At 49.4% G+C, this 21246-nt stretch overlaps 2 protein-coding genes across 2 annotated transcripts in view; one reads left to right on the forward strand and one right to left on the reverse strand.

The window, feature by feature from the left end:
• Positions 1-15528, forward strand: part of LOC132807197 (zinc finger protein 91-like) — a 50303-nt gene extending 34775 nt beyond the window's left edge. The window contains exons 3-4 of the mRNA XM_060821493.1: positions 5415-6084; positions 13281-15528. Of these exons, the coding sequence (XP_060677476.1) occupies positions 5415-6084; positions 13281-14060 (1450 nt within the window). The 3' untranslated portion in view covers positions 14061-15528. The remainder of the gene's footprint in view (positions 1-5414; positions 6085-13280) is intronic.
• LOC132807201 (zinc finger protein 229-like) overlaps positions 1-21246 on the reverse strand; it is a 427695-nt gene that overhangs the window by 10335 nt on the left and 396114 nt on the right. The window contains exon 4 of the mRNA XM_060821503.1: positions 19192-19198. Coding sequence (XP_060677486.1) covers positions 19192-19198 — 7 coding nt within the window. The remainder of the gene's footprint in view (positions 1-19191; positions 19199-21246) is intronic.

A 21246-nucleotide genomic window follows, 5' to 3' on the forward strand; every position in this document is an offset into this window, starting at 1 on the left:
TGTGAACTGTGCCGAACATTGTGCAATTATCGGCGAATATCTCCACCTCTGACCTTATGATGGAGGAAGGTCATTGATGAAGATGGTTGAGCCTAGGACACTACCCTATGAATTCCTGCAGAGTTGTCCTGGAACTGAGATGACTGACCTCCAACAACCACAGCCATCTCTCTATGTGCCAGATATACCTTAACACTTAAGATACACAATAATATTTCAAAACTAATTGATGGAATACATATGAGACACCCCTCTTCTGGGAGCCTTCAGTGCAAGTTTTTCTGTTCCAGGAACAATCTGATAAGTGTTGACTGTCATTAACCCTTTTTGATCTTGGCCACACAGAGCGCCTCCTGTCCATTTCTCCCCCGCCACCCACAGCACCCCGTCCATTCACCCCGCCACTCCAGCACCCTCTATCCACTCTCCCTTGCCACTCACAGCCCCTCGTCTATTCCACCCAACGCCCTCAGTGCTCACTGTCCATTGTCCCACCAACTGCAGCGCCCCGTCCATTCTCTCTCCAGCCCCAGCTTCTTGTCCATTCTCTCTCTTTCCTCTGAACGCCCTGTCCATTCTCAGTCATGCAACCCTCTGCATCCCTGTCGTTTCTTTCCCCGTCCTCTGTCCCCTCCATCTATTCTCTCCCCACCGTCTGCCCCCCCCAGTATTCCCTCTCACCACACCCTCTGTTCAATGTCCATTCTCTACCATTCTCTCTCCCCTCGCCCCATTCTCTCCCCTCCCCATTCTCTCTCCCCTCCCCCATTCTCTCCCCTCCCCATTCTCTCTCCCCTTCCCATTCTCTCTCCTCTCCCCCATTCTCTGTCCCCTCCCCCATTCTCTTTCCCCTCCCCATTCTCTTTTCCCTTCTCCCAAGTCTCTCTCTCCTCAGTCTCTCTCCCCCCATTCTTTCTCCCCTCTTCCATTCTCTCTCCCCTCCTCCATTCTCTCTCCCCTTTCCACAATTCTCTCTCCCCTCTCCCGCATTCTCTCTCCCTCCCCATTCTCTCTCCCCTCCCCATTCTCTCCCCGTTCCCCCATTCTCTCTCCCCTCCCCATTCTCTCTCCCCCCACCCTCCCATTTTCTCTCCCCTCCCCCCATTCTCTCTCCCCACCCCCATTATCTCTCCCCTCCTCCCCATTCTCTCTCCCCCACCCACATTCTCTCTCCCCTACTCCCCATTCTCTTTCCCCCACCCTTGCATTCCCTCTCCCTTCCCCTATTCTTTCTCCCCCCACCGCCACCCCCATGCTCTCTCCCCACCCTCCCCCATTCTCTCTCCCTACCCCCCACCCCCATTCTCTCTCCCCATCCCCCCACCCCCCATTCTCTCTCCCCATCCCCCCACCCCCATTCTCTCTCCCCTGTTGTGGGGAAAAAGACCAGGCTCGGAGTCAGAATTGCGGTTCAATGACAGAGTTGATTGTACAAGGAAATCCCGGGGCTCCGGGGAGAGAAAGACACCAACAGCACAGTGTCAGCTGCGAGACTTCTCTCCACCCGGAGCATACGTCAAGAAACTTTTATACATCTTGTGATACAATCGGTCAGGGATGAGATTATTGTCTTTGTAACATGATTTGTTTATGGTAGTCCTTGCAGAATCGTTGATAGTTGATACAATCATTGTCAGTTCAGGCACAGCCTTTGTTAATTTCCGCACAGTCGTTGTCAGTTTCAGTGAAGACATTGTCCATTTCAATGTCTGCATGGAAATCCATTGTTGTAGTAATGGGCGCTAATTGCTCTTCCTGAGAAGGAGGATTCCTGCAGCCCTGGCTATTAGCATTTGGGATTGAGTCTGTACCAAGCTGTTAGCATTTCTATAAGAGGTGTTGGCTGGACCCAGACACTTCGGCGGGTAGTGTTCAATGCTCATGTGTATTCTCTCCCCCACCCGCCTTAAGCTAATCACCTGGGTTATGAGTCCATTGTGCTGGCATTCTGGTGGCCCCAGGCAGTGTCTGTATCTGCTCTGCTGTTTCTGTCAGTATTGTGATCCGGCGGCCATCTTGTGTGTCAATTTGGCCAGCTGATGGCTCAGTGTATCCTGTGCATCCGTGTACCTAGTGCCACCCTGACCTGTGCCATCTCCCACTTCTCCGCCACGCCCACTCTCTCCCCCGCCCAATCTCTCTATCAACCCCACTTATTTTTTTTCTCTCTCTGTTCCCCTCCCCCACAGTTTCTCTCTACCCCGTACATTTTCTCCCCCTCTGACCCCATCCATTCTGTCTCTTTTCTCCCCAGCCCCCACCACACCCGTCCTTTCTCATTGCCTCGAACCAGCTTTGACCGCTGTATCAAGCTCTCCAAAGGACGGACGGACGGACACACATACACACACACAAAATGGATGGTGATGACTCTACCTGGGAGCCGGGAGGGGTGAGAAATGACTGATCTTCAAAATTGAGAATACCTAAAATGATACCTTCAGAAACATCATTAAAGTCAGAATGCACATTCAAGTTTTTCAAAGAGCTGCTGAAATCTTTCTGAAACTTTCACTGAAGTAAGCGCAGTCAGGCCACAGCTCAGGAGAGGCTGGGAGGGGTGAATGGGCGAAAGTGAGGACTTCAGATGCTGGAGATTAGAGTCAAGATTAGAGTGGTGCTGGAAAAGCACAGACGGTCAGGCAGCGTTCAAGGCTTTTGTCTGAAATGTCGATTTTCCTGCTCCCTTGGATGCTGCCTGACCTGCTGTGCATTTCCAGCACCACTCCGACCTTGATTGTAAGGGGTGAATGGCCGAGTGAAGTTGTTCCAACTATCTAGAAATAGCGTCACAGAGCACAGAAACTTACCCTTCGGTCTATGCCGACCAGATATCCTGAATTAATCTGGTGACCCATTTGCCAGTATTTGACCCCTTATCCCTCTGAATCTGTCCTATTCATATCCCCATCCAGATGCATTCTAAATATTATCATTGTACAATCCTCCACCACTTCCTCTGGCTGACATGCACCTCCGTCTGTGCAAAAAGGTTACCCCTCAGAAACCTTCCCCCTCTCACCCTAAACCCTCGCCCTCCAGTTCTGGGCTCACCCCCCAACGTGGGGAAAAGACATACAAAAGTTGAGCAGCCAGACAGAATGCAAAAGTAATGAAGTGTCGAACCACAGGGAAAAACAAATTGCAGCTCTACCCCTTTTTTACCTTTCGGCATTTGGACTCTTAAAATCTGACACGAACACCTGCATGCCCAGTGAGCATACTGCGCATGTTATCCGGTGTCTTATGACCTTATTCTCCTAATGAAGGAGCAGCACTCCAAATGCTAGTGCTTCCAAACAAACCTGTTGGTCTCCAACCTGGTGTTGTGTGATTTTTAACTTTATCCATTTTAGCGGGGATTTGCTATGCTAAAGTATCCATAGTGCGTAGGGATGTGCAGATTAGGGTGGATTGGCGGTTCTAAATTATCCATAGTGCACAGGGATGTGCAGATTAGGTGTATTAGTCAGGAGGATTAATATTGAGCAATGGTTGAGGGTGAGTTACCCTTTGGAGGGTCGGTGTGGACTCGTTGGACCGAGTGGCCTGCTTCTGTCCTGCGAACTGTGCAGGGCAGCGCAGGCGCAGTGCGGGGTACCGCTGTCGGTCGAGTCTCGAATCTCGTCCCGCCCCTTTCTCTTGCCCCGCCTCCCATACCCTTCCCCACCCCCGACCCATTGATGGCGTCACAATTTACGGAAGTGACCCTGTCAGTTTCAGAGTGAAACTCCCTCCCTCTGGACAACTGTTCATCCTGGGAAGGCGAGGGAGGGGAGGGGGGAAAATCTGTTCACTTGTAGCAGCTGGAGTGAATCCAGGGAGGGAGCAGATTCTGCAAACCTGGGCGAGGAGGGACGGAAGGATGGCGAGGGACTGTTTTCCCCAGAGTCTGAAGGGTGACATTCCAGACTTTTTATAGAATCCTGAGTGGCATGGATAGGGTCAATCCTCAAGGTCTTTTCCTTCGGATGGGGGAGTTCAGAACGAGAGGGTAATAGGTTTCAGGTGAGGCCAGTGGGGGGAGATGTAAAAGAGATCTCAGGGGCAACATTTTTGATGGAGAGGGTGCTGCAGTTATGGAATGAGTTGCCAGAGGAGGTGGTGGGGTCTGGTACAATTCCAACAGTTAAAAGGCATGTGGATGGGTGCATGAATACGAAGGGTTTAGTGGATCGGGGCCAAGTGATGGCAAATGCGACTGGAGTCATAGAGATGTACAGCATGGAAACAAGCCCTTTGGTCCAACTCATTCTTGCCGAACAGATAGCCAACCCAATTTAGTCCCAGCTGCCAGCACCCGGCCCATATAGGGGCCAAGTGATGGCAAATGTGACTAGATTAATTTAGGATATCTGGTCAGCTTGGACAAGTTGGGCCAAAGGGTTTGTTTCCGTGCTGTATGACTCTAATTGTCTTTGGTGAAAGCAGAAGTGTGGTTGTGAAGACTGGACTTGCAGAGCAGCTTTTAAAGATGTTTTGCCCTGACTGGGAGCAGAAGAGTTTCACTGAAGTGTGTCGGTGTTAATGCCTTGATGTCTCAATTTGCTCCCACCTTCCTGGGGGACATTAACCATTTTGTTCCACAAATAGCTGCATCGCAGGTTCCCCCATGAATTGACACACTTACATTTGCTTCCCAGATTCAGACTGTTGCTCACTGTCAACTGTATCCCAGTGTTGTGGAGTTATCCAAAATGCAGGGAGATGTTAGTCTTGACGTTTTTGCATTTCTGCCCCTTTAAGATCCTGACTCAGCACCTTCAGTTAGAGTGGAGTGAGGACAGAGGGGGAGAGAGAGTGGGTTGGTGCTTTCAATTTTGTGGAATAACAAAAGAAAAGAATATTCCACAGAAAGTAGAATTTCTTGTTCAGAATTTCTACCCTGCACTCACAGTGATGACCTTTGTAATCTCTTTTTGCAGAGTATTTGAAGATCTGAAGACAGAAGTTTCAAAATCAACAGATGAAGGCCGTTTGCCCAAAATGTTGACTCTCCTGCTCCTCGGGTGCTGCCTGACCTGCTGTGCTTTTCCAGCGCTGCACTTTTCAAATCTGACTCTCCAGCGTCTGCAGTCCTCACTTTGAAAGTCACTCAGTCCATCAGGACCGCAACTATGATTCTGTGAGAAGGAGCAAAGCTTTTTGGCTCCTGTTTCAGTACGTTTTCAGCATCAGTGAGACTGGATGAGAGACCCTACCATTGCAGTGCACTGAGTGTGGAGCCTGAAGCAGTTTTTTGGCCTGGAAAGAGGAATTCACAGCGGAGAGAGTCTCTACCTGGGTTTGTGTGTGGCTGAAGCTCCGGCCACGGAGAAACCAGAGGAATCCCGCCCAATGGAGAAACTGTGGAAGTGTGGCGAATGCAAAAAAGGCTTCCGTTTCCCGTCTGCCCTGGAGACTCATCAGCACAGCCACACTGGGGAGAGGCCATTCCCCTGCCCTGTCTGTGGGAAGGCCTTTACCCAGGCCTCCAACCTCCAGACCCACCGGCGGGTCCACACCGGGGAGAGGCCCTTCAGCTGCCCCGAGTGTGGGAAGGCCTTCAGGAATTCCTCCCACTTGCTGACCCACCAGCGGATCCACACGGGGGAGAGGCCCTTCAGCTGCCCTGAATGTGGGAAGGCCTTCAGCACATCCTCCACCCTGCGGAGTCACCAGTGGGTCCACACGGGGGAGAAGCCCTTCAGCTGCCCCGAGTGTGGGAAGGCCTTCAGCAATTCTGCTAACCTGCTAAGCCAACAGCAGGTCCACACTGGGAAGAGGCTGTTCCCTTGCACAGAGTGTGGGAAGGCCTTCAGGTATTCTTCTCACTTACTGACCCACTGGCGGGTCCACACCGGGGAGAGGCCTTTCAGCTGCCCCGAGTGTGGGAAGGCCTTCAGCCATTCCACCAACCTGCTGACCCACCGGCGGGTCCACACAGGGGAGAGGCCGTTCCCATGCCACGTGTGCGGGAAGGCCTTCAGCATTTCCTCCCACCTGCTGAGGCACCAGCGGGTCCACACGGGGGAGAGGCCCTTCAGCTGCCATGTGTGTGGGAAGGCCTTCACCCGCTCCTCCCACCTGCGGAGCCACCAGCGAGTTCATGTGCCATCACAGGGGGATTGAAGGAATGACGGCTGAGTGCCGTTATCGACTGGAGTATCAACCGGGTTCTGGGGACTCCCGGGTTCGAATCCCACCGCGACAGATGGTGGAATTGGAATTTGGTCAGAAATCTGGAGTTTAGAATCTAACGGTGAAACCATTGTCAGTGGGGTGGGGGTGGAAGAAGTTCCCGTTCTTTTTTTAGGGAAACAAACTGTTGTTGTGGGAGAGGATTCACTCAGTCGTCCCAGCTGCATCCTTTACCCGGTCTAGCCTACACATGACTCCAGACCCACAGCAGTATGATTGACTCTGCAATGCCCATCCAACTAACTTGGATACAGGATACAGGTTGAAAATGCTGAGTGAGGCAATACTTTCTCTGGGTACCAAGGATCCAATTCCAAAGGGCAACTTGGTGGTGACCAATAATGAAGAAAGTGAGGGGTTGGAGAGAATGTGTGCATTTTGACTGTGAGCTGTTTTTAAAACATTGCTGCTTTTTCTATGCCTTTCTGCTGGGAGATTCTGAAGCTGTAACAAAGTTGGGTTGCAATAAAGATTACCTGAACTTCACACCGAGCTCAGACTCTCATTGAGAACTTGGAATTGCAACAGGTTTTTGTTTTAAAACTGCTCATTTCTTACAGGTGAAAGTGAGAACTGCAGATGCTGGAGATCAGAGTCAAGATTAGAGAGGTGCTGGCAATGCACAGCAGGTCAGGCAGCATCCAAGGAGCAGGAAAATCGACATTTTTCGGGCAATGTTGATTTTGCTCCTCAGATTGCTGCCTTACCTGTTGTGCTCATTTCTGACAGCCTCCTGTACTATGTTTCCAATGTTGTGTATCGGTTGCAGCAGTGAATGAGTAGCCAGTATTGTTAGAAATTATGAATTTTTCAGGAGTGCAGGTACTACATCATCTCATTGTCATTGTACAGTTTCCTGGCAGCACTGGGAAGTGGTGGCTGTGTCCACTGGAAACGATCTGGAGGTGCCGGTGTTGGACTGGGGTGGATAAAGTTAAAAATCACACAACACCAGGTTATCTTCCTTCTGGTTTATTTGGAAGCACTGGCTTTCGGAGTGCTGCTCCTTCATCAGGTAGCTGTGGAGCAGAATCATAAGACACAGAATTTATAGCAAAAGCTGATGGTGTCATGCAACTGCTAAGATATTGAATAAATCTAGATTGTCTTCCATCTTTTACCATGGGTTGCAGGTTTCAGTTCATTAATATGTAAACCCCGGAATTACTTTGAATTCACCTTCGAGACGGTTTAAGGTTTTATAAAAATAGGTGACATCTCAGCTCAGATCCTGCACAAAAGGTGTGAGGTTCGAGTCTGTATCCCAATCTTGAATCAGATTGGTTCTATTAACTAAAGTGGGAATTTTATACAATATTACATGCAGTTTGTGTGCTTTTTGAACAAAATTGAATATATCTGCAAATGCAATTTCACCCCATAGACTTATGTGAGACTGTGTGTGCACGAGAGTGTGCGCGTATACGAGTTTGTGCATGCATGCTAATGAAGCGTGTGTTTGATGGAGTATAAGCATGGGAGACGGTGTGAGTGTTAGGGTGTGTGTGAGTGTCCGAGAGAGCGTGACAGATGAAGGCAAAATGTTGTTAGCATTTTGCTAAAACAAGGAAGGGCAGAACTTGTACAGTTTAAGGTAGGGCCCTGCGTTGTGTTGGAGAACAGAGACACGGTGGGGGAGGGGTTCAGGTACATAAAATTAAACATTTCTCAACACCAGGTTATCGTCCAACTGGTTTATTTGGAAGCACGAGCTTTCAGAGCGCTGCTCCTTCATGGGATGTTTGTTGAACAGGATCATAAGACACAACCACCTGATGAAGGAGCAGCGCTCCAAAAGCTTATGTTTGCAAATGAGCCTGTTGGAGTATCACCTGGTGTGGTGTGAATTTTAACTTCGTACACCCCAGTCCAACACCGGCATCTCCAAATTGGGGACATAGTTCTTTGGAAGTTGCATCATTGGTAGACAGGGTGGTGAAGGAGGCGTTTAGCACACTTTCCTTCATTGTTCACACCGTTCAGTGCAGGAGGTGGGACATCACGTTGATGTTGTACAGGATATTGGTGAGACCACGGGTAGAGTACTGAGTACACTTCTGGTCGCCCTATCGACGACCACAAGTTGTCGGGTAACCTTATTTCGATTTATAAAGTCATGGGGCGTGTAGGAAAGGTAAATATCACAGGGGGGAAGAAAGGGTGCATCTCACCTCTTTTTTTACTTCTCTTGGCATTTGGACACTTCAATTCTGTCAGTAACAGCATCTCCAGAGAGCGTACTGCGCACGCTCGCCGTTACGAGGATGAAACTGCGCATGCTCCTCGCAAAGCATGCGTCACGGCTTTCTTTTGGTGGACCAATCGGAAGCCCTGGAGGACCGGAAGGATACCAGTCCTCCTGCCAATCAGAGCCTTCCTATTGTCTGAATGCAGAAGTTGGAACACGAGCTTCGGAAGCTGCTGCTCCTCTCTCTGAATGAAGATTGAGTTTGCTCCAGACTGTAACCTCCTTACTCCGTCACCCATCTGTGAGTACGGCACACTCTTCTCAACTCCTTTTCCTTTTATTTTCATTCTTGGATTCAATCTTTCACTTCCCTTTCCTTTCGGTTGCTGCAAATGAATTCACGGCGTGGACCGATTCGGGACAAGGTTTTTATAAACAGAGAGTGGTTCATGTATGGAATGAATATCCAGAGGAAGTGGTGGATGCACGGACAGATACAACGTTTGACCGACATTTGGAGAAGTACATGAATAGGGAAGGTGCGGGGGATACGGGCCAAACACTAGCAAGTGGCACTACTTTAGTTTGAGAACATACTCAGCGTGGAATAGTTGGGCTGAAGGGTCCGTTTCTGTGCTGTCTGACCGTAACTGTTCTGTTGTGGTCTTAAAACCATTTTCTTGCCTTGTACCTGCTTCTAACACACAAATCACTCAAAAAAAAACCCCCACCTCAACCACACAACATAAATATCCACACTTTGTTCAAAAATCAGAGGAACTCAGCCTTGAATATATTCAATAACCCCCCTAACTGCAGGAAGACATCCCCACTTCTAATCCCAGTTCATTTTGTGATTTATACCACTTGCCTTGCTGATTGCTTGCTGCACTTGTCTGACAACTGGCAGTGACTGGTGTAGAAGGACGCTGAGGCCTCTTTGTACATCCACACATCATTCCTGATGAAGGGCTCGGGCCTGAGATGTCAATTCTCCTGGTCCTCAGATGCTGCCTGTCTTGCTGTGCTTTTCCAACCCCAAACGTTTCGACTCTGATTCCAGCAGCTGCAGGTCTCACTTTCTCTACATTGGATGCTGAGGGTTAACCTTATAAATGTTTAAGGGGCATTCCTAGAGGCATGGCACTCACCCACAGATTCAATCAATAAACACATCGACCTGGACCCAATATACCGGCCACTGCAGCGGACAGCTGGAACTGACAATCGGAAGCGGCAGAGACAAACCACTATAAATGCCGGAGGAAACAACACAGAAGTGCTTCACAGGAGACTCCCAAGCACTGAGGATGTCACCTAGACAGGGGACGAAACGTCTGCAACACAAATTCCCAGCTCGGCAAACAGAACCACAACAACGAGCAGCCGAGCTACAAATCTTCTCCCAAACTTGGAATACATAACATGGCTACAACACTATGATATAACTAGAAATAATTATAAATCAAATTTATACAGCCGTAAATAAATACATATTGCACAGTAACACTATGATATATCCCTGTCCAGTATGACTTTTACTGTTCAGTTAAACGAAACTTGAAAGGGCTCAGAAAATGTTTACAAAGATGTTGCCAGGGTTTGAGCTACAGGGAGTGGCTAAATAAGCTGGGGCTGTTTTCCCTGGAGCATCGGAGGCTGAGGGGTGACCTTATTGAGGTTTATAAAATAATGAGGGGCATGGATAGGGTGAATAGACAAGGTCTTTTCCCTGGGGTGGGAGAGTCCCGAACTAGAGGTGAGAGGGGAAAAGACATAAAAAGGACCTAAGGGGCAACTTTGTCAGTCAGAGGGTGGTGCGTGTATGGAATGAGCTGCCAGAGGAAGTGGTGGAGGCTGGGACAATTGCAACATTTGAAAGGCATCTGGATGGGAATATGAATGGGAAGGGTTTGGAGGGACGTGCTGGCACATCGGACTAGATCAATTTTGGCTATGTGCTCGGCATGCACCAGTTGCACATAGGGTCTCTTTGTGTGCTATACATCTGTATGACTCTCAATGCTGTCCAGGTGAGTCAGTGATGTTATAACAACAACACTGGACCAGCAATCCAGAGGCCCCAGGCAAATAATCTGGGCTCATGGGTCCAAATACCAGTAAAAACAAACATTGGGGAATTTAAATTTTTTTTAAAATCTGAACTGAAAACTAGTCTCAGTCATTGAGAGAATGAAACTTTTCTGAAAACCCATTTGATTCAATAACGCTCTTCAGGGAAGGAAACCCGCTAGCATTAACTTGGTGCTGCCTGCATATGATGGCTCACGTGCTTGACTTTTAAAATGCCCCCTAAAGTCTGGCAATCCTCTTGTCTGAAGGGCAGTTAGGGACGAAAACATTGTTGGCCTTGCCAAAAAAAAGCCCACATTCCATGAAGGAGTTTATCTCGAATGTGACTTCACATCTGCGAATGGGTCACATCAGAACATCCAGACAAATAAGCACCAAAATGTCTGGTGCTGCAAGAGTACAGCAGGTCAGCCAGCATCAGAGGAGCAGGAGGTTTGATGTTTTGGGCATAACCCCTTGATTAGGAATGTGGGGTGGGCCCAAAGGGACAGAGATAAATGGGAGGGAGGTGGGACTGGGGGAAGGGAGCTGAGAATGCTATGGGTAGATGAAAGCGAGGGAAGGAGGTGACAGGTCAGAGAGGAGGGTGGAGCAGATAGATGGGAAGGCAGATGGACAGGTGGGACAGTTCAAAAGAGCAGTCCCAAGTTCGAGGGTTGTGTCTGGGATTGGGCAGTGGGGGGGGGGGGGGGTAAATGAGGAAACTGGTGAAATCAATATTGATCCTGTATGGTTGGAGGGTCCCAATGCAGAGGCATTCTTCCTCCAGGTATCAGGTGGCCTAGGACCCTGCAACCACACGGCATCAACATCGATTTCACCAGTTTCCTCACATTCCCTCCCCCCTCCCACCCCAGCTCCAACCCTCCAACTCAGCACCACCCTCTTGAACTGTCCCACCTGTCCATCTTCCTTCCCACCAATCTGCTCCACCCTGTCGCCATCACCTCCCCCCCCCAACCTGCATCTACCTTACCCCCAGCCCCACTCCCACCTTCCTATTTATCTCTCAGCACCCTTTCCACACCCCCAAACCCCCACCCCCCTCCCCCTCCGCAATTCCTGATGAAGGACACGAGAGAGACACAGACAGCGATCTAGACCAATGCATCCAGCATATGCACCTTTCCTGAGTTCACCTCCTTTCACTTCACTTCCTACAAACCAACAGTTTAATCCCAAAATGAGAAAAGAAATGGAATAGGAGGGGTGAGAAGAGAGGGTGCTGTACTCACAGAGGTTGGTGCAGTCTGGGGTAACACTCAATCTTCATTCAGAGAGAGAGAGAGAGAGCAGCAGGAGCTCATGATCCAACTTCCGCATTCAGACACTGAGGGGATGCTCTGATTGGTAGGAGGACCAGCCTTCCTTCCGGTCCTCCAAGGCTCCCCATTGGTCATGCCTCCCCGTGTCAAGGTTAAGGGAGGGGCACGTGAGGGTAGTGGAGGAGAGAGGTCGCGTGGGCGTCACAAAGACCAGTGCCGCCGCGTGACGCACGGCGCGGTGGACCAATGGGAAAGGCTGGAACGCCGCACGGGCGGGCGGTCCGTCAAATCAACGCGCGGCCTCTGTGACGACAGCGGTTCCTCGATTCACGTGACCGGTTGCTCCTGCACATGCGCCATTGCGGGGGGGTCAAGGGGAGCTGATGTTGTGTTGGTCTGGAGGGTCCCTGTGTCCAGGAAGAGGTGAGTGTGGCTCAGTCAATGAGCATCAGTCAGACCCTGCTGGAGCATGGGGGGGAGGTGGGATATTAGGTACAGCAAGAGTTAAAGAGTGTGTGGGATGGAGATTTACAGCTTTTTTAGGTAATAAGTCCCTTTCTGGACAATACTGGGGGATGGGTAATATCAGAAACAGCAGAGTGAGAATTGAAGAAAAGTGTGTGTGTGTGTGTGTGTGTGTGTGTGTGTGGTGGGGGGGGTGGGTGGAGATTTGCAACACTTCTTAAAGTTAAAAATCACACAACTCTAGGTTATAGGAGAAAGTGAGGTCTGCAGATGCTGGAGATCAGAGCTGAAAATGTGTTGCTGGAAAAGCTCAGCAGGTCAGGCAGCATCCAAGGAACAGGAGATTCGACGTTTCGGGCATGAGCCCTTCTTCAGGAATGAGGAAAGTGTCCTCATTCTTTCCTCATTCCTGATGAAGGGCTTTTGCCCGAAACGTCGATTTTTTTTTCCCTACTCCTCGGATGCTGCCTGACCTGCTGTGCTTTTCCAGCACCACACTGATCTCCAGCATCTGCTGTCTTTTTCGCCTGGAGGTTTTACTAGCTACCTGATGAAGGTGCAGAGCTCTGAAAGCTCGAACTTCTAAACAAATCTAATGGACTACAACCTGGTGATGTGTGATTTTTTTTTTACCTTTGTACACCCCAGCCCAACACTGGCATCTGCATATTGTAACTTGATTGTTTTAGGGAAGTTCTACAGAAACTAGAATGATCTGTTCTAAATTCCTGTCATGTGCAGGCAGCAATGACTTTTGTAATCCCCTTTTTCACAGGATATGAGAAGAGCAGCTTTGCAGGTAGAGCTCCCCAACTGAGTACCATGTGAAGGTCTGACAGAGCCCCTTGATTCGTGGGACAGGAGAGACGTCCCTCTTTCAGTCCAGAAGGGGCAAATTCTTTGAACGTTTTTGTCTGCTTCAGTCGGCTCTTAAAGTATCGTCTTCACCTGAACCACAGGGGCACGTGCCTGAGCCAGTTTGCCCACTGTGGGGAAAGGAAGTCTCAGGAGGCATTCCGCACGCCATGGAGAAACCATGGAAGTGTGGGGATTGCAGGAAAGGATTCCGCTCCCCCTCCGTGCTGGAGATCCACCGCCGTGTCCACACTGGGGAGAGGCCGTTCAGCTGCTCCGAGTGCGGGAAGGGCTTCACCCAGTCGTCTATCCTGCTGACCCACCAGCGTTTCCACACCGGGGAGCGGCCCTTCACCTGCCCCGTCTGCGGCAAGTGCTTCACCCAGTCGTCCACCCTGCTGACCCACCAGCGGGTCCACACCAGGGAGCGGCCCTTCACCTGCTCCATCTGCGGCAAGGGCTTCACCGACTCCTCCCACCTGCTGACCCACCAGCGGGTCCACACCGGGGAGAGGCCGTTCAGCTGCTCGGTCTGCGGCAAGAGCTTTACCCAGTCGTCCAACCTGCTGCAGCACCAGCAGGTCCACACCGGGGAGTGGCCCTTCACCTGCTCTGTCTGCGGCAAGGGCTTCGCCCGCTCGTCCGACCTGCTAACCCACCAGCGGGTCCACACGGGGGAGCGGCCGTTCAGCTGCTCGGTCTGCGGCAAGAGCTTCACCCGCTCGTCCACCCTGCTGCGGCACCAGCGGCTTCACACCGGGGAGCGTCCCTTCACCTGCTCCGTCTGCGGCAAGAGCTTCTCTCACTCGTCCACCCTGCTGCGGCACCAGCGGCTTCACACCGGGGAGCGGCCCTTCACCTGCTCCGTCTGCGGCAAGGGCTTCACCCAGTCGTCCCACCTGTTCTCACACCAGCAGGTCCACACCGGGGAGCGGCCCTTCACCTGCCCCGTCTGCGGGAGGGGCTTCGCTTCCTCTCAGCACCTGCTGCGGCACCAGCGGGGGCACAAGTGACGGGGCCAGCCGCTGTGAGTCACCGCCCAGGGCTGAACCCTGGGTGGGATGGGGGAGGGTCACTGCAGTTGCTGTGCTCTCATCCCCTTGGCATCCAGTGGTTCTGCGAGCCTGCGACTGCGCATTTCCTCCTGAAGTGGAGATGTACAACACAGAAACAGACCCTTCGCTCCAACTCCTCCATATCCTCAACTAATCAAGTCCCATTTGCCAGCAATTGGCCCTATCCCTCCAAACCTCTCCTTACACAGATACCCAAGTGGATGCCTTTTAAATGTTGCAATTGTACCAGCCTCCACCACTTCCTCTGGCAGCTCATTCCGCACGCACACACCACCCTCTGTGTGAAAAATGTTGCCCCTTAGGACCCTTTTTAAATCTTTCCCCTCTCACCCTAAACCTATGCCCTCTAGTTCTGGCAAAAGACTTTGTCTATCCCTATCCATGCCCCTCATGATTTTATAAACCTCTCTTAAAGTCAACCCTCAGCCTCCGACGTTCCAGGGAAGACAACCCCAGCCTGTTCAGCCTCTCCCTGTAGCTCAAACCCTCCAACCCTGGCAACATCCTTGTCAATCTTTCTGAACCCTTTCAAGTTTTGCAACATCCTTCCGATAGACCAGAAGTGCACATAATACAGAGGAACTTCGATTATCCAGAATTAGATGAACCAGCACGGTGGCTCAGTGGTTAGCGCTGCTACCTCACAGTACCAGGGACCCTGGTTTCATTCCTGCCTCAGGTGACAGACTGTGTGGAGTTTGCACATTCTCCCCGCGTCTGCGTGGGTTTCCTCCTAGTGCTCCGGTTCCGTCCCACAGTCCAAAGATGTGCAGGTCAGGGTGAATTGGCCATGCTAAATTGCCCGTAGTGTTAGGTACATTAGTCAGAGGGAAATGGGTCTGGGTGGGTTACTCTTCGGAGGGTCAGTGTGGACTGGTTGGGCCTGTTTCCACACTGTAAGGGATCTAATCGTCAAGCGACTGAAATACACCCTGCATGTGTCCTTTGGATAATCGAGGTTCCTGTGTATTCCAAAAGTGGCCTAACCAACGTCCTGTCCAGACCCCAACCCCTATACTCAGTGCTGTGACCAATAAAGTGATCTGCAGAATCTGCGGGACTTGCTTAATCCTGGAAGGTAAATCACGTGTTTCTCCTTCTCTTGCAGGTGGATCCAAGATTTCACTCTCTGTCCCATTGAGTCTCCAGTCAGGTCCTTCAGCTCAACTGGTCTCTCTCAGTATTTCTGACCCATGTGAGCCTCTACGCACCTCCCCTTCACTTGCTCACACTTGATTTCCCTTACAGCAGCATTCCCTTCAGTTCCTTTCTCCCTGACGTCTGTAACCAGCTTCTCCTTAAATGCCGTCCACCTCGACCTGCTACTGTGGGGGTCATTCCCGCTGCAGACAGAGGTCTCTCCTTTGTAACCTCTTCAAAAGATTTACCGCTGACTTCCCCCTTCAGTCTTTTCCATTTCTGGGTCTTCCCGCTGTTGCGAAACTTGGAATGGTTCAGAAAAGATTTACAAGGATGTTGCCAGGGTTGGAGGATCTGAGCTACAGGGAGAGGCTGAACAGGCTGGGGCTGTTTTCCCTGGAGCGTCGGAGGCTGAGGGATGACCTTATAGAGGTTTACAAAATTATGACCGGCATGGATAGGATAAATAGGCAAAGTCTTTTCCCTGGGGTTGGGGAATCCAGAACTAGAGGGCATAGGTTTAGGGTGAGAGGGGAAGATATAAAAGAGACCTACAGGGCAACGTTTTAATACAGAAGGTGGTGTGTGTATGGAATGAGCTGCCAGAGGATGTGGTGGAGGCTGGTACAATTGCAACATTTAAGAGGCATTTGGATGGGTACATGAATAGGAAGGGTTTGGAGGGATATGGGCCGGATGCTGGCAGGTGGGACTAGTTTGGGTTGGGATATTTGGTCGGTACGGATGGGTTAGACCGAAGGGTCTGTTTCCGTGCTGTACATCTCTTGACAAAGCCTTGTCTGAGGGTGAAATGTTGTCATTCCCGTTGATGCAGGTGGTCCCCTGTCTGTTGTCCTTTTTGTTTCCTTTCGCGGAAAGGGCGTCGCGGACATGGGCAGCGTTCCCGAGCCCCGCTCCGGAACGGGCTGTTCCGTCCTCTTCCAGCCCCCTGGGGGGGGGGAATGGGCAGCTTGAGTGCATTGGGAGAGTGGGCCGTTCACCGGGAAGGTGCCAATGGGACGGGAGAGCGGTACCGGTAATGGGGCGAGGGGGAGATGCCTCAGACCGCCAGAAACACTGGGGCAGCTGCTCGCGTGCTCCTTTTGGATCTCACAGCACAGGGAGGCCATTCATCTGATTACCTCCCCGTCTCTGTCTCTCTGGCTCTGCCTCTGCGTCTGTCTGTCTCTCTGAGGTGACAGCGGATTCCAGCATATTGCTGCTTGCTGGGTAAACCTGTTTTTCCTCTGTTTTCCCCCTCTCTCTCCTGCTCAAACCCCTGAACTTCAGGCCGCCCCTGACCTTGTCACTATCAGTGAATAGGGAACAGCTTTTCTTCCTCCACCTTATCTGAACCTATCACAATCTTCCCCACTTTCACCAGTTGTATCTGTGTGTGACCCTCTCTTTCTGTGTCTCTTTCTCTCCTAAGCCCCCTCCCTCACCACATCCCATTTACCCACCCCCTCCTGTCATGCTCCCACTTTCAAACGGTCTCGTTGTGTTTTCACTGCCTCTTCCCCATCGTTTCCGTCAAGCACCTCATCTCACGCTTAGAACCCCTGCAGTGTAGGAGCAGGCCCTTCAGCCCATCCAACCCACACCTCACCCAGACCTCTGCCTGTAACCCTGCAATTCCCATTGGCTAACCCACCTAGCCTACACATCCCTGGGCACTATGGGTAATTTAGCACGGCCAATGCACCCTAACCTGCACATCCCTAGGCACTATGGGTAATTTAGCATGGCCAATGCCCCCTAACCTGCACATCCCCAAACACTATGTAATTTTAAAAATTCTCCTGCGTGGAGGGGTGGGGGTATCGCGTGGAACTTGGAATTAATAAACGCGGGAGACGCGTGGAACTCGGTGGTAACGAGGACCCCGTAGCACAGACTTTAAAATTCCTAGAAGTGAGGGGCATTGGGTAAGGAGAGGGACAGGGGACAGAGACAGACAGAAACAGAGATACAGAGAGACCGACACAGGAAGTGAGAGAGAGAGAAAGAGGGAGATAGATAAAGAGAGACAGAAGGTAATAAAGACAAAGGGGAGAGAAACAGAGAAAAGGGAAGAGAAAGCAAGAGAGAAGGTTAGAGAAAAAGGATTGCGAGAAATAAGGGTTAGGGGTAAGGAGACTCGCAGCAGCCAGCGAAGAGAGAGAGAGCGAGCCGATCTGTCCCAGCAGCCTGAGGAGAGAGAGAGTGAGTGAAAAGAGCTGTACAACTGACAGAAAGTTTAACCCTTTGTGATCTGGTTTGAATGCACATTTGTTTGTCGGTGATTGAATGTTTAAGTTTTATTCCCTGGAGCTTGAGTTCCAGGACTGTTTTAAATGTGATTTTTATGGAAACTTAACATGATTTTTTAAAGTTGATAATTTCTGTTCTTTTACAAGTCATGACTGCCTTACTATCCGATTCTAACTAATCTCTTTTATCTTTACATAAAAGCAATATATGGAGGACAGTTGAAGTTTCAGTTCAACAGTAGGTTGTCGTAAAAACGAAAACTTCCATGGTTATTATCTGTGACCTTGGATTCGGCCATTGTTCATGCATTAGAAGTTTTTTTTTAACTTGAATTGGCAAATTCTTGTAAGACAGCTCTGATTATTTTACAACCTAAAGTATTGTAATTGAGTAATGATTGGTCAGGAGGACTTAAGAAAACTAATTTTGGATCTAAATTAGGGTACTAAAACTGGGTGATCACAGTGGATTTCAAAATTGGGAACTCTATTAATTTTACATTTTAAATATTGAATACTGAATAAATGGACGTAAATATATAAATAAGTTTACAAGGTAGGAACAGGCTTTAAAGTTAGTCAAGCATGAATTGATAAATTGGTGTTTGAGGATATGGGAAGCTAGGAACATTGCAATGTTTCTTAAAAGAAAGAAAAAGGGAAGAACGTAACGACTTGTCCCCTTCGGGAAGTACCAATAGGGGACAAGGAGATTGGGTTTGTGTGTGTCCCCCTCACCAGTGGGGAGGTTGGAACATCTAAAAGGAAATGACGGTCCTGGTTGAGAATCCGATAGGATTGTCAGAACAAATTGATCTATTTTTGAGGCCCAGTCTGTATATGTGGGCTGAGTTAATGTCTATTTTGAATATACTATTTACTGGGGAAGAAAGGGGACTTATATGGGGATGCTGGACAGGGAAAGATACAGAAGATAGAAGGGTGGAGTGGGAAAAACCCATTAGATGAATTGTTAGGAGAGGCACAGAAAGTGTTTGTAAAGAGAGAGGACGAGAGACAGTAGCAGAAGGCGAAAATGACGGTCGCTGCGGTTGATGAGGTAATTAGGAGAAGAATGGAACCAAGAGTGAGCAACCGGAGCAGCGGGTGACAGCATGTAGGGCAGAGAGGAAAGGGGATAGGCAGAGACAAGGAGGAGCATTTGGTAGAGGGTTTGAGCGACAGGGGCAGAGATGAAGGTCTCCACAGGCAGGATGCCATTATTGTGGAAAGATAGGGCATTTTAGGCGGGAGTGTCCTGATCTATAAAGGGAAGAAAGAGCCATTCCGCTTATGATTTGATAACGACAGGGAGGGGAACAACAACTGGCATCATTTCTGAGCAGTCAGGGGTTAACAACCCAGTCATAGATTGGCTGAATAGCACATTTGGTAGATGGGGAACTGTGCTGGGACAGCTGGCCCTTGGTTTATGCATCTCTGTTGCTATCTTTATTACCTGTGGTTGTTGTTGTATACCATGTATCAGGACGCTTGTGACACGAACAATTGACCGTGCCCTGACGGGAAAGGATAACCCCCCCACCCGCATACCAGGCAGCGGTGCTGGAGGAGCCTGTGATGGGGGCACCCCAGGGAAAGATTACGGGATCAGGATCAGAGGGAATGGAGGAGATATGCCTGAGAGAGAAGCGCGGGACAACTTATGATTTTACTTTATAACTGTATCTCTCATTTCTAATCCTTCCCATTTCGGGCCTCAGAATGTGAGGGCTGAGGTGCAGAGACCCCCTAGTTGTGTATTTGTTTTCTTTCCCGTTCAAATTGACAACAGGTAAATTTGTGCTTTTATGCTGCAGTTTGAGATTGTGAAGTGCTATATGCCTCGAGACTCAAGAGACTATTGTTCACTCAAGAGATTCCTAGCCATCATCTGGTATTCTTAAATGGCTTCGATTGGTCTCGACGGCCACTGATCACAGTGATAAGCCAGTTACCACTGCCCGTGTCCGTACTTGACAGCTGTAAAATGGATGTGGGTTTTTATTGGTCAAGTGAAGGTGACTGGTTAGCCAATGATGGGTAAGATTCCTTGAGCGAGGGACAACCTAAGACCGGCACAGTCGTGCATTGACCTTCAGAATAGTGGCCTGTGGTCATGTGGTTTTAACAGATGCCTGGCTTTTGTATCCGTGTCGGGAATCTGGTCAAGTTTCCGGCTTGCAAAGCAGCTTGATATAAGGAAAATCGTGGACCCAGTAGTTTGACATTGTATTCACTGTATTTTTGACAAAGGAAAATGCCAGTTTTGTGGCATCTTCCAGAACCAACTTAACAACAAACCTTTGGGAAGGAAGGAGAGCTCATTGAATCCTATTACAAAAAAGATTTGACACTATGTCAGTAGTTTGAAAATTTATTTTAAGATGTCATGGTATAATACGACCGATTTTACTGGGAGGTTGTACGATTGGGTGTTCTTTGGACAGCAGACAGAAGGCATTGCGTGGCAGTTTGAGACTGAAACACGGCTGGAAAGAATGTAGATTGATGAGGAAAATCAAATGACAGAGTCTGAATCTGTCAGCCTGGCTTGATTGCATGAGTGGTGGTTCTTCAAAAGCATCTTCCAAGCCATGACCTCAACCACCAAGAACAGAGAAGTGTGAACACAGGATTCCGACTGCAAGATATATCGCATTGCTTCTTTGTTATTGACCAAAATGCTGGAACTCACTCCTGAACATTGTTGCAGACCACACCATGTTTGTGAAGCAATTTAAGAGGCAGCTCAGCACCACCTTTTCAAGGTCAGTTTGGAAAGAGTTGTTGGCACAGCCAATGATATTCACATCTCATGAAATAGTAAGCAAAGAGCCCAGGGTGTTGGAGGCTGAATGTTAGCATGGATAGAGGATTGGCTAACTACCACAGTTGTGGTAAGGGGCATGTTCAGGATGGCAACTTGTAACTTGTGGTGTACCACAGGGATCAGCGCTGGGGTCAACATTATTTACAATATGTATACGAATTACTTGGATAAGTAAAGTGAATGTACTATTGCTAAGTTTGCAGAAGAGACAGTTGATGTGAAAGCAGGTGGTGAGGATGACATTAGATATCTGGAGAGGGATATAGACAGGTTAAGCAAATGAACGAAAGCTTGGCAGATGGGAAAATGAGGTCATGCAGTTTGTCAGGAGGCGAAGAACTGAATATTAAATGGAGAAAACTTTAGAGGGATTTGGAATCACATCCACGAATCTCTTCATCCAATTTCAGTAAGTAATAGGGAGGCAAATGGGAGTTTGGCCTTTTCAACAGAGTATAAATGTAGAAAGGTTATAGTGAACCTTTGTAAGGCCCTAGTCAGGCCACAAGTGAATATTATGAACAGTTTAGGGCCCTTTACCTGAGGAAAGATATATTGGCATTGGAGGCAGTCCAGAGATGGTTGACCATGATGATATCGGATGGAAAGAATGTCTTATGAGGAGAACTGAATAGGTTGGGCCTGTGCTTATTAGAAGTTAGAAGAATTAGAGGTAACCTTATTGTCACGTACAAGATTCTGAGGAGACTTGACAGGCTAGATGTGGAAACGTGGGTGAGTCTGGGACCAGAGGAAGTAACCTCCAAATAAGAGATTGCATGCTTAGGACAGATAGGAATTTCTCCTGAGGGCAGTAAATCTGTGGAACTTGATACTAAAAGGGCTGTTGAGCCTGGGTTGTTATGTGCATTCAAGGCTGAGATAGTGTTTGTTTTAA

Source organism: Hemiscyllium ocellatum (assembly GCF_020745735.1).
Source record: "Hemiscyllium ocellatum isolate sHemOce1 chromosome 27 unlocalized genomic scaffold, sHemOce1.pat.X.cur. SUPER_27_unloc_10, whole genome shotgun sequence".
NCBI classification, from domain to species: domain Eukaryota; kingdom Metazoa; phylum Chordata; class Chondrichthyes; order Orectolobiformes; family Hemiscylliidae; genus Hemiscyllium; species Hemiscyllium ocellatum.